This window comes from Rhinichthys klamathensis, unplaced genomic scaffold (assembly GCF_029890125.1).
Source record: "Rhinichthys klamathensis goyatoka isolate OS25496 unplaced genomic scaffold, OSU_Roscu_1.1 h1tg000323l_1, whole genome shotgun sequence".
Lineage (NCBI taxonomy): Eukaryota > Metazoa > Chordata > Actinopteri > Cypriniformes > Leuciscidae > Rhinichthys > Rhinichthys klamathensis.
This window is the reverse complement of record NW_026606839.1, coordinates 2,271,586-2,285,000: the sequence shown is the minus strand read 5'-3', so window position 1 is coordinate 2,285,000 and position 13,415 is coordinate 2,271,586. Positions and strand designations below refer to the sequence as shown.

The window sequence follows — 13,415 nt, the reverse complement described above, 5'->3', positions numbered from 1 at the left end:
TGCATCTATCTTTTCTCGTCTTGATTATTGTAATGCTATGTTTACTAGCTAGTTGTATAGCTAATGCAAAATGCAGCAGAGTACTAATGAAATTAAACAGGAGAGCGCATATTACAGAGGTTTTAATGGAAATACATTGGTTGCCAGGTCAGCAAAGGTAGTTTTATTGGTTTATAAAACACTGAATAATCTGGCACCTTTATACATTACCGACTGTCTGTCGAGATATACGTTCCACATCATAGTTTAAGATCCTCGAACACTGTTTTTTTTTGCACATTATACGGTAAAATATAAGCAATCTGGTGGTACTTTTTTAGCCACTTTCCAAAAATGTGAAACTGTCTACAAAATGAAGTGAAAGAGGCTACTAACATTCATATTTTTAAAAGGTGGGTTAAGACATATATTTTTAAAGTTGCTTACGAGTATAACAATATTGTGTGAAATTGTGTGTTTGTTTTTATATTTTACTTACTATAATTGTTTTTGAGTATTTTTATATTGATATTGTGTGAAATTGTGTTGTCAATCTCTTTATTTTACCTTGTGAACCTTTTATAGTTGTTTTCCAATATTTTCGATCACGATCCCGTTCTCCTTTAATATCCTACTATGTATTGCAAAAAAGGCCATAAATAAAATGTAAAACTATGTTTTATCAGGAATTATTAGAAGAAATATGTCTACCTGCCGTGAGTCCTTCTCTGTCGGCAGAACTGCAGCGGATCTGATGTGAGTCACTGTGACAGACAGACATCATCAGACAGACAGACAGACAGACAGACAGGTAGACAATCAGACAGACAGATATAATTCAGACAGATAGACATCATTCAATCAGACAGGTAGACAATCAGAAAGACAGACATCATACAGACAGACATCAGACAGAAGTAGACATTCAGACAGACAAACATTAGACATTCAGACAGACAGACATCAGACAGACAGACATCATTCAGACAGACAGACAGACATCATACAGACAGACAGACAGACAGACATCATTCAGACAGACAGACCCGTCCAGCTCCCGGATTGTGGCTGTTTGTTTATCCTTCGCTCTGAAAGTGCTGAAGGACGCATCCTATTAGAAACTATATAATAGTCTCTTATAATTAGGTCACATTATGCAGTTATATGCAAGTAACCTCTCGTCCATGTCATTCATTTGTGAGGAGAGTACTGGGAGAAACAGACATAGCCTTGTTAAGAAGTGTGCTATTACTAATACATTTATATTTACATCTTTTACTTTTGACCCATGCAGTAAAACATAGAATCACTTAGAAACAGCTAAGAACACCATAGCAACCACTTAGAACACAGTATCAACTGCATAGAAACGCTCTAAAAACCATCTATCAAATGTTGAAGCAAACACCATGAAAACACCTATAAACATCATAGAACACCCTAGAAACCACTTAGAGCACACTATCAACTGCATAGAAACACCCTAGCAACCACTAAGTGATAGCCACCAATCAGAACACATGAGAAACCATGCAGAAAACCATGGCAACCACCTATAAACAACTTAGAACATTCTATCAACCATGTAACACTGTAGCGACTGTATAGCAACGCCCTAGCAACCACCTAATAAATGTTGTAGCAAACACCATAAAAACACCTATAAACATCAAAGAAACCCTAGCAACCACTTAGAACACAGTATCAACTGCATAGAAACACCCTAACAACCATCTATCAAATGTTGTAGCAAACACCATAAAACCCCTAAACATAATAGAACACCATAGCAACCACTTAGAACACACTATTAACTGCATAGAAACGCCATAGTAACCACTGAGTGGTAGCCACCACTCAGAACAACATTAGCAACCGTGCAGAAATCCATGGCAACCACCTATAAACAACTTAGAACATTCTATCAACCATGTAACACTGTAGCAACTGCATAGCAACGCCCTAGCAACCACCTAACAATATTGTAGCAACCGCTCAGAACATCTTGGCAACCACATAGCAGTTTAAAGGTGCAGAACAAGTTAAAAATAAATGGAGCCAGACACACAAACCTAGATTCCACTTGCACGTGGAGCGAGCAGAGGCGGACAGAGTACAGAGCTTTGTTACTTGAGTAAAAGTACAGATACCCCTTGCTAAATTTTACTCAAGTACAAGTAAAAGTACTACATTCAGATGTCTACTTAAGTAAAAGTACTAAAGTACTTGTTTTTAAAAGTACTTGAGTATCAAGAGTACAAGAGTAGATTTTCTAAATATTGCATTAGTAATCTACTGCCACAGTGCTTACATTTATGCACAGAAACGTCCTACATGGAGTTATGAAAAATGTTAATGTTAATACCTTGGAGAATGTAAAAGGAATTGAAAGTAAAATCTAATTCTAAATCTAATTTAATTAAATTTTTGGGGGGGTCCCATCTTTAAATGCGGGGACAACACACACACACACACACACACACCACATGTAAGGGTGGCGCTGCCAATAAACCACCTAAAAGCTGTCACAAAGAACCGGCAAAAGGAATGATTATGAATATGTAAAATATAGCAAGGAGATATTTTAATTGTTTATTAATAAACACTTGTTAATAAACAAGTGTTTTCTTTGTCAGTGTCGGCTAGATGAAGTTGACGATGCTGACTCACGATCTTCAGTTGTGAACGCGCCAGAGAGAAATGCACATTTCATACGGATTACATAAGCAGAGAGCAGTCTGTAGTCTGTTTTCTTTCGTTTTGAATTTTTCTGTTTAAAAGTAGACGTCTGTGAGAGGCAAGTAGGCTACCTTATACACTGAGTTTCGGTTCATTTATGAGACGAGATCCAGTTCACGTGCCGGCGCCTCCATTTCTTATCTATCGTCTGCTATTTACTTCTTATTTATTAAACCCAGGCAATTGGTTGAAGAAACATTGATTAAAATTAAGATACAATTAATACAAAACGAAATTCACTTTGAAACGAAAGGTTTTGTATTTTCTGTTTGATGTCTCTGTGAAAGTTTTAAAGCATTTTTTAAGCCGCTTTCAGAGCGCTCATGTCCGTAACGGAGAACACGTCCATAACATTGTTTTTTCCTCATAAATGCAAACCCAAAAAATAAAATAAAACAAAATTAATATTTTATGTACTGTGGAGACTGAGCGCCAACCCTTCTTCATTCGCTGGGTAGTAGCCTACTTTGGTTTGCGCAGTGTAATTCACATAATCAGTAAAAATATATTTTGCCTCCTAAAGTTTTTTTTTAAAGAAATCAGAAATCCCTCGTGGGTACGCCACTGCCACATTTGAACCTGACTGTGTTAAACACACCACATACTCAAGAACATCAAACCAAATGCTTGGCTTACATTAATGTGTAATATAAAATCTGACCATGGAGTTGACTTTGGCGGAAAGCTGAAAGTGATTGCTGATAGGCTGTCCCAATCAGTGGCGCCTGCACAATCCAATCACGTTTGAGAGGGAAACAACAAATTGAGGGTTTCCGAGATTTTTTTTTTTTTTTTTTTTACTCGGGTACTCACGGTTATGGATAGAAATGTATTGGAGTAAAGAGTACAATATTTGCCTCTCAAATGCACTTGAGTAAAGTCATGAGTACTCCCCAAAAATGATACTCGAGTAAAGTACAGATCCCTCAAAATTGTACTTAAGTACTGTACTCAAGTAAATGTACTTCGTTACTGTCCGGCTCTGGGAGCGAGTGACAGACAGCTGGACGCTGTAATCCCACGGCTGGGTCACCTGTCTGTAGGTGAGTGTGTGAGACAGGATTACACACACATGATCCAGCATTACGGAGAGGGAACGGCACTCTGTGTGACCGGAGCGAGTGGACCATGTCTGTCAGGACTCAAACAGCAGAGCGATGGAAGATTCTAGTTCATTGAGATGAACTTTAATGAATAATACTATAGTCTGGTGATCTGCAGACATATGATAAACAATATTGGCAACCTGGAACTTTATATGGACAGATCTGGATAAACTGAAGACGCATTCGGACTGACACTGTGAGGAGAAACCAGAAGACGTAGAGGATGTTTTTAAATAAGAAGAGCGGCACTTTACCTCCCAAAAACGGGAAAAATGGGAGAGCACAGATTCTGTGTGAGTTGTGAAACTATTTCAAATCCTGAATGGTCTTATCTGCAGATTTTATTGATGTTATTGCTCAGATGTTGCTCTGGCAAGTTCTCCTAAAAGTCCTTAATAGAAATATAAGTAGTATAAAGAATATCCAGAAGTATAAAAAGTGCATCTATATAAATCTGTATAGCATAAATCAGATAATTTGGACAAATTTTGAGAAAGTTGATACTTAAATGTCCTCTCCCCTACTGATTAAATAATGGCAGAGCACAGATTATCTGTGAGTTTGAAAACACAATTTTAAATCCTTAATATGTTTTTTTTTGGGTTTTTAGCATGAAGAGGAATGTGTTATTGCTCTTTCATAGCTCAGGAAACTTTATGCTGTTCTCAGATGTTCTCTTAAGATTCCTTAGTAGAAATAAAAATTAAAAGACATGCAAAAGACAGTTTACATCTATATAAAGGTGTATAGTATAACTCAGATCATTTGATGAGAAATGTTTGAGGTCACATTGAGATCTCCAAGGCTCTCCAAATCTGGATATATTTTCTCCTAGACATAAATTATGAGATTAAATGAAGACGTCTGCTGAAGTCCCGTTCATTTAAGATGTTTCTCTCGAGTAAAAGAACCCCTAAAAATATTCAGAAGAGATCTTAAAAATACTAATTTCTTATCTAGTTCTCCAAAGAACTGACGACTATTGTCTTTTTATTTCTCATATGCAATTTAAGGAGAAACATCTGAGATATAGATGATACTTAAACGTCCTCTCTTAATGAGAATAATAACAGAGGACAGATTATGTGTAAGTTTGAAAACAATTTTAAATCTTGAATGGTTTTATTTGGGTTATTAGGACAAAGAGGAACATGTTATTGCTCACAGGTTGCTCTTTTATAGCTTGGGAAACTTCATGGCGTTCTTTAGTATAAATAAAATACATGCAAAAGACATGTATAATGTGTCTATAAATGTGTATAGCTCATTTGATGAGAAATGTTTGAGTTAATATTGAGATCTCCACATAGGCAAGAAAATCTCACATTAGATATGTGGATTTCTTTCACCTCATGAGATTAAATGGAGACGTTTGCTGAAGTCCTCTTCATCTCAGGTGTTTCTCTTGAGAAAAAGACCACAGTGATCTCAAAAATCTCTCAAACTATGCTCAGATCTCATTACCAACTCAAACGTTTCTTATATAGTTCTCTCAAGAACTGGGTCTGTTTTTATTTCTCACAAGGAATTTTAAAAGTTGATACGTAAATGAGAACTGGAAAGTCTCCCTTAAAATATTATGGCGTTTCTAAGCACATTTTGAGATGTCGAGATGTCTTCTGAAATGTGAGATTACTGGGATCTTTTTCTCAGGAGAAGCATCTAAAGAAAAAGGCGACTACCACAGCAAAATTGCATTGATTTCCATAAGAAACACCTGCGATATTAAAGGGGTGGTGTAATGCCCTTTTTAAAAGATGTAAAATAAATCCCTGATGTCCCCAGAGTGTGTATGTGAAGTTTTAGCTCAAAATACCCCACAGATATTTTTATATAGCATGTTAAAATTGTCACTTTTTGAGTGTGAGCAAAAACGCTCCGTTTTTGTGTCTGTCCCTTTAAATGCAAATGAGCTGCTGCTCTCAGGACAGGGGGCGGAGCTTCAAGACCTCGTGTCCTTTTACCTCACACACACATGCACTGAAAATTTCAAAAACATTTAGCCCTTTATGTTCAAACCGGAGTCAGATAAAGATGGAGACTCAAGAGAATCGTATTCGGTCTTGATAATCTATAAATCGTGTTCCGGGGGCGGGGTTTATGTACATTTTAGGGTTGGTGATGTCACTAACCCGGGAGGAAGCTCGTGTAGTTCCTACCAGCCGTTTGTTGTAGTCCTTAAAAAGCTATTTCTTTAAAAGTAAATATCTCCCTTTGCTTTGAACTTTGAGCGTCGTAACTTTGCAGATGTTGTTTATGCTCAAACAGCAACAATACACACTAACTAAAGTTAGAAAAGTGAAATCATAATCAACCACCCCTTTAAAGAGATCTCGTTCTCCGTGCAGGGCAGGTGGCCAAGCAGACGATGCCGTCTCACCACAAAGAGCTCGTGCCCCAGCTGGCCTGGGTGGAGGTCGCACAAATAACGGAGAAGAAGAAGAAGACAAGAGCTCAAGCACTGGGCAGAAACCCTGCATCTGTGAGTCCAGAGGTCATCGTGAAGCAGACGCTCTTCGAGAGAGCCGTCTATGACCTCGGACACAAGGAGAAGCTCGTGGGTGACCTGACCTTCGGCAGACGGGTCGGCTTCTACGAGCTGCGTGGGGAAATAGGCAGCGGAAACTTCTCCCAGGTCAAACTCGGCATTCACCACCTGACCAAAGGTGAGCACGCTTTCTGAGAGGAATTTGTTCAGCTCTAAATGTTGCTGCATTCGAAATGCATACAAAATAGTGTGTGAGTGAGTGTGTGTGTGGCGGAGATTATAATTAATCCAGAAGATTATAATTAATCTCTTTCAGGATGTGTTCATTTCTATCAACCCCAAGACACCCACTTTAATGTCTTTTAATAAGTGTCGACATGTGAACCTGTTCAGGAACAAAAGACATCAACAGGTCTCTCAGTCAAATAATTTCATTATGTCATTTTTATGCCCAGATCTATTCATTTATTTAAAGGGTCTATATGTAGAATTCAGAAACTCTTGTTATTAGCGATACCGGTGGCCGTTACGTGACAGATGAGGTACTTAAAATTACACTGTTAAGATAGTTTGATTATAAAGTAGGCTATATTTGAGACTATAGATCTGACTATGTGAGATTATAGTTTGAATTAATCCCTTTTCTATGCATGACACACTGACATTACAGTACAGATTGATAATTTTTTAATTTTCGACACAAGCTGTTCACACATTGCCAATAAAAAGTGGTTAATACATGAAAATTCTTACATATAGTCCATTTAAAAAGTAAAAATATTAAAAACACCTCTTCTGTGATGATAGTTTAAAGTTTCTTAATTAAAATGTATATTATATTATATTAGTTAACTTTTTAAGGTGTTAAAAGTAAAATATTTTTTAGAATAAATGTTTCAATTGAGGTCAAAAGGTTTTTTTTAGTGAATTGAATTTTAATGAACAACCTTATTGTTAGATTTTTAAAATTATAATTATAATTAAAATAATGATTGAAGTGTGTATTCAAGATTTAATGAAAATATATTACTACTTTTTACTTGTTTATTTAAATTTTTACAGTCATTAAATCAAGACTGTGTTGAAAACGGCAAAAACGCACACATGAACTTACATATGCAAAACTAAAAATTTTGCCTTATTGACGCTGCTTTATAGCTGAATTGAACTTATTCCAAAATTGACGAACTTTACAGTTATTGAACTCTGAGCTGATTACAAGTTTATTAATATAGCACATTTCACACACTATGGCAATTCAAAAGTGCTTTACATAAAAAGGAATACAAATAATCACAAAATAAAAGCAAGGAAAAGTAAAACAGTTATTCAAAATGCTTTATATAGAAAGGAATTAAAATATCACACTATGGCAATTCAAAGTGCTTTGCATAGAAAATAAGCACAAAATAAAGGCAAATGAAATTAAAACAGTTATAAAAATGAATTAGAGTAAAATGAACTAGTGGTTCCCAACCTTTTTTTGTCTGAGACCACCTTTTTCCCAAGAAAATATTTTAGGACCCCCCTTCAAATTTAATGATATTATCGCTCTTGCAGCAAGGATGACAAAATATGTTTTTTTTTTCAAACAAACGGTATGTTTATGCACAAATAATAGCCTATAATATTGAAAATACAATAACAAAAACATCAGTAGGCCCTTTGTAATTTAAAAACGTAAGCCTAGGAGAAGCCTATAAATTGGCCCTATTTGAAATGCAAAAACAAAAATATTCACACTGGTGTATAGGTAAAAAAAAAAAAGGAAAGAATATAGGCTATTACTAAATGACTGTTGTCTGGGGCCTCAATACTGGCAAGTTATTTGTGAGGCTTTATTTTTTACACGTTTGGCGCTATAGCGAGCGTTAATAAACTTGCGTTTATTAACAGAATAATGCGTTTTTCGGAAGAACATTGTAGCCGGAACTACTTCTCTCTGTGTACGTCAATGACGAGTCACGCAGGGACTGGGCTACTCCGCAGCGGCAGCGATCCGAACCAGTGTAAAATAGTCCCAATGTAAACCCTTATTATAGGTGTACCATAGTGGTTCAGGATAAGACAAAAACACGGATTGAAAAATGGATTCATGATGAACTCGCTCATTATATACATTTTGTAAATTTTGAACAGAAAAAAGTTAAGGACTTTTATTTAATGCTCATTGCTCAAACCTTTCAAAATATGACGCGACCCCCCACAGAGCTCACTGAGGCCCCCTTGTGGGCCGCGACCCCCCTGTTGGGAACCGATGGTACATAGAATAAACTTCTCATCTGGCAAAACACCAGTGTATCTTATTTTGCATATAGGTTTACTCTACACCGTGTCTGTGGTGTTTATTCGGCACACCTAAGAATTCCATTGGACGTCTCCAATGGACCCGATTTTTCCCTAGAATCGGACCAGGGGAGCTCTAGGACTGACCTTGGGGTCACTGCCCCATCAGGCCAAACCCCAGAAAACCCACTTGTTCGGAAGCTCTAGGAGTCGATCCAGTCCAGAACCTCGAGTTTATCACATCAAACTCACTCCTCCACCACAGACCCAGGCCATCAGCGTGTTTCATATCTCAATTTCCTCAATTAAGTGGTTTATGTTTCTCTCTTACCCAATTCTCAGTGCCATTTGAGTTCAGTTTAGAATCAAAAGGAAGAATACAGTGTCAGTCAGTCGGATGTACAGTGGATTATAAAAATAATTAAAAGAGATAAACTGGCAGATTATCCCATGTGGATTGTACTGTGTCTGTGGGGATCTTCCGACGCGCCTAAAAAATCTATTTGACGTCTCCAATAGACCTGATTTTTCCCTAAAATCGGACAGGAGGAGCTCTGACTGACTCTTTGGGTTCACTGCCGCATCAGTCCAAACCCCAAAAAACCCATTCGTTCGTAAGCTCTAGGAATGGAGAAATGTCATTCTAGAAACCAGGGGCGGACTGGCCATCTGTGTGATCTGGAGAATCACATAACGGCCGGTACTCCAGGACGGCCGGCGGGCCGGCCCACCACCCGCCACACACGCAGTCACAGACATACCAAGTCTCCCGGAAGTTCCGGGAGTCTCCTGCATATTGATAGCGGCTCCCTGATGCCCGCAAATTAGTTAAAATCTCCCGGAATCTAGAGCGAGTAAGAGCGCGCATGGCATAAATTGTTATTTACAGAGTGGAGCGAGCTAGAGACCTTGTGTGTGTGTGCTAGTGTGTGTGTGTGCCTCATGAAGCGCATACAAGGACCCAACCAGTGCGGGCTGGCTTTTATCTTTACTACTCCCGAACCGAATTAATCAGAAATTAATTTGCAAGTTACTTGCTAGGGATGATGTTAGGAAGTGATATTCAGCTTGCTACATTTTTAATGATTACAGTAGTTAAAACAGCTAAACTTCAACATTTTAGCTGTAAAATGCAACATGCAGTAGCTAATATTAAGAAATATGTTGTGCTTTTACTTTTAAAAATGTTGGTAACGTTACAGTTAATGCTTACAAACTTTGAAGACTTTTAATACAGAAGTTACATTTGTAATGGTGTAGGGCCAGCCTATTTTCATTTAGATGTGGTATTATTATTTGTGCAGTAGCTAAGATTAATTACTGCATAAAATAATTAAGATTATTAAGTAATAAATTCATTTTAAGACAGCATGGAATAGATTGTATAATATGCTGTTAGCTATAATTTGGATGGTAGTATCATGAGCCACAATTGAAGTCATGTGACAATCATGTCAGGCGGCAGGCGTTATTGTTGTCGAGTTTCCGCGCGCCGATTTCTTTGGGCCGGGCCTAGTCAAAGTCCAGGGCCGTTTTTTATTCCCAGTCCGTCCCTGCTAGAAACAATGACACTATTGTCTTTTTAGAGCTGCTTTACAGCAGAATTGAATTCTGTTTGCGAAACTTTCGTCCGTCATAAAACAAATTGGATCGGGTTCGATTTTCTGGGTTTTTCGCATACGTAGCAAGCAGTCTGAATGGTGTTTGAATGGTGTTTTGAGAATTCAGAGCCACCGAATCACGAATACGAAAAAACGCATATGAAAATTTCAGACTCAAGTGTGCCAGGCCCTTTACTGCACTCAAAAAAATGCTGGGTTGTTTCAACCCAAATTTGGGTCAAATATGGACAAACCCAAATGTTGGGTTAAAAATGTAATTAAAAAATGTACAGTTGAAAGTGAAAGTTGAAGTTGGGTTAAAATGTTAAATTACATTTTTAACCCAACATTTGGGTTTGTCCATATTTGACCCAAATTTGGGTTAAGACAACCCAGCATTGTTTAGAGTGTGTAAAGCTGCTTTGAAACAATCTGTATTTTATAAAGCACTCTAGAAATACGTTTGACTTGACATGACATGACACTGGCGGTGCATTTTCTCCCCATACTCTCTTTTATTCCTCTCTCTCAGAAAGGGTTGCTGTTAAGATCCTGGATAAGCTGCGTTTGGACAAGCGCTCACAGAGGCTGTTCCCGTCGGAGATCCTCAGCATGGAGAGACTCTCGCACCCCAACATCGTGCGTCTGTATGAGGTGGTGGAGACGTTTCGCAGGCTTCATCTGGTGATGGAGTACGCAGGCGGAGGAGAACTGTTCTCCAGGATCGCCACCAGAGGACGCTTGTCTGATCTGGAGAGTAAACTGGTCTTCTCTCAGATACTGTCTGCGGTGAAACACATGGTAAGAGCACATGTGCTGCTGACCGCCGCAGTGTTCAACCTTTATATTGTGCGATTAAACGTTCAAGAGGCTAAACTTGATTTATTTGAACTAACTTTATACACACAGCTATACACACAGCCACAGTCTAGGGCTGTCTGTATTCTACTATAATTGTGCAGCCCTACAAACAAGCAGTTATTTCTGTCATGGAATAAAAACATTTAAAAGGTAATTGCGGGAAAAAAATTCTCGTAATTGCAAGTTTATATCTTGTAATTCTGCCTTTTTTTCTCTCGCAATTCTGCCTTTTTTTCTCGCAATTCTGCCTTTTTTTCTCGCAATTCTGCCTTTTTTTCTTGTAATTGTATGTTTAAACCTCGCAATTCTAACTTTTTTTCTCGCAATTTGGACTTTTTTCCCCGCAATTATGACTTTTTTCATTTTTTTTAATTGCGAGTTTATATCTTGCAATAATTACTTTGTTCCCACAATTATGACTTTTTTTTCGCAATTATGACTTTTTCCCCCGCAATTATGACTTTTTCTCCGCAAATATGACTTTTTTCTCGCAATTATGACTTTTTTCTCGCAATTGCAAGTTTATACCTTGCAATTATGACTTTTTCCCCACAATTATGACTTTTTCTTTTGCAATTATGACTTTTTTCTCCGCAATTATGACTCTTTTCTCCGCAATTATGACTTTTTTCTCGCAATTATGACTTTTCTCGCAATTACAAGATTATACCTTGCAATTCGGATGTTTTTTCTCGTAATTCTGACTTCTCGCAATTGCAAGTTTATATCTTGCAATTCTGACTTTTTTCTTGCAATTGGGAGTTTATGTCTTGCAATTCTGATTTTTTTCTCGCAATTCTGACTTTTTTTCTCACAATTCAGAATTTAAAACAGGCAATTGCGAATTAAGGCTATATGTGACTTTATAACTAGAAATTGCAAGTTTATGTCACACAATCCTGAGAAAAAAGGTCAGAATTGCGACATAAAAAGTCAATTACTTATAAAATTAATTAATTTTTTATTCATTGGCGGAAACAAGCTAACATAGGCATCAGACCTGGAGCTTTTTTAAATTGTATTTACCCCCCACAAAAAAAAACACCGTCCAGCACTACTGTACAGTGCCTAATTTCTTATTAAAATATGTGAATCCAAAGATATAACTAATATTAGAGAGACCAAATGTAAAAGCAGTCTATGAGAAAACCGCATAACTGATCCAGCAGTTTTTTTTTTTCATCTTCAGCATGACAACAACATCATCCACCGCGACCTGAAGGCTGAAAATATCTTCTACACCACCACATATTGCATCAAGGTTGGCGACTTTGGTTTCAGCGCTGAATGCAAACCCACCGATATTCTCACCACCTTCTGCGGCTCTCCGCCCTACGCGGCCCCTGAACTCTTCCGGGACAGGGGTTACATCGGACCTCTGGTGGACATTTGGGCTCTGGGAATCCTGCTGTACTTCATGGTGACGGCCACGTTCCCCTTTAAAGGCTCCAGCCTGAGAAGACTGCGCTTCAGTATCCTCAGGGGTTCCTACGCCATTCCCGATTACGTCCCTGTGGTCTGCCAGTGTGTTATTAAGGGAACGCTGAGGCTGGTTCCCGCAGACCGCATTTCTCTGACGCAGATCATGTCCAGTGCTTGGCTAAGGGGAATTGAGTATCCACAAGCGTACCCACCTGCTTTTCCCACTCCTGCGCACCTGGCCGACCCGTCACGAACACTTTCCAGTGACGAACGGTCGGTCAAGCTCGCGCTGGAGGAGCTGGGCGTCACCGAAACTCACCTGAGGAACAATGTGGTGGTGGACTGCCGTAGCCCACTGACAGGGATTTACCGGATACTTCTGCACCGAAACCAGAGGAGCGGATCCGGAGAATCCACGGGATTCACAACTCTCTGTCACTCCAACACACGCCTCGGCAAGAGATGCTGGTCTCACCCTACAACCATCCACAGGAAAGAAGAGCAGTCTGCATTCTGTGCCATCCTATAGACAACATGAAGGAACAGACAGAGAAAGATGATTGATTAGTTAGGTCTGTTTTTGTTGTTATTGTTGAACATTGTAAAGTGTTCATTAATTGCAAGCCAAGCTAAATTAATACATTTTAATTAGTGCTGCGCAACAATTAATCACATCCAAAATAAAAGATTGTGCTTACATAATATAATATATGTGTGTGTATAATTTTTTTGTATAAATACAAACACATGCATGTATATATTTAAGATTAATTAAAATGTATTATTTATATATAAAATATTTATATTTATATAAATTATGTATAAATATACATGCAAATACTTCTTAAATATATACATGCATGTGTGTGTATTTATATATACAAAATAATTATACACGGTACACACACACACATATTAACACCCATTTTTATT

At 38.0% G+C, this 13,415-nt stretch overlaps 1 protein-coding gene across 1 annotated transcript; it reads left to right on the top strand.

Annotated features, from left to right (window-relative positions):
• The first annotated feature begins 3,816 nt into the window (after positions 1–3,816).
• LOC130105610 (serine/threonine-protein kinase NIM1) lies at positions 3,817–13,087 on the top strand. The gene is made up of 4 exons (XM_056271679.1): positions 3,817–4,117; positions 6,173–6,490; positions 10,732–11,000; positions 12,250–13,087. The coding sequence occupies exons 1-4, from the start codon at positions 4,048–4,050 to the stop codon at positions 13,009–13,011; spliced, it is 1,419 nt and encodes a 472-aa protein (XP_056127654.1). The 5' UTR covers positions 3,817–4,047; the 3' UTR covers positions 13,012–13,087.
• Positions 13,088–13,415: the final 328 nt, after the last annotated feature.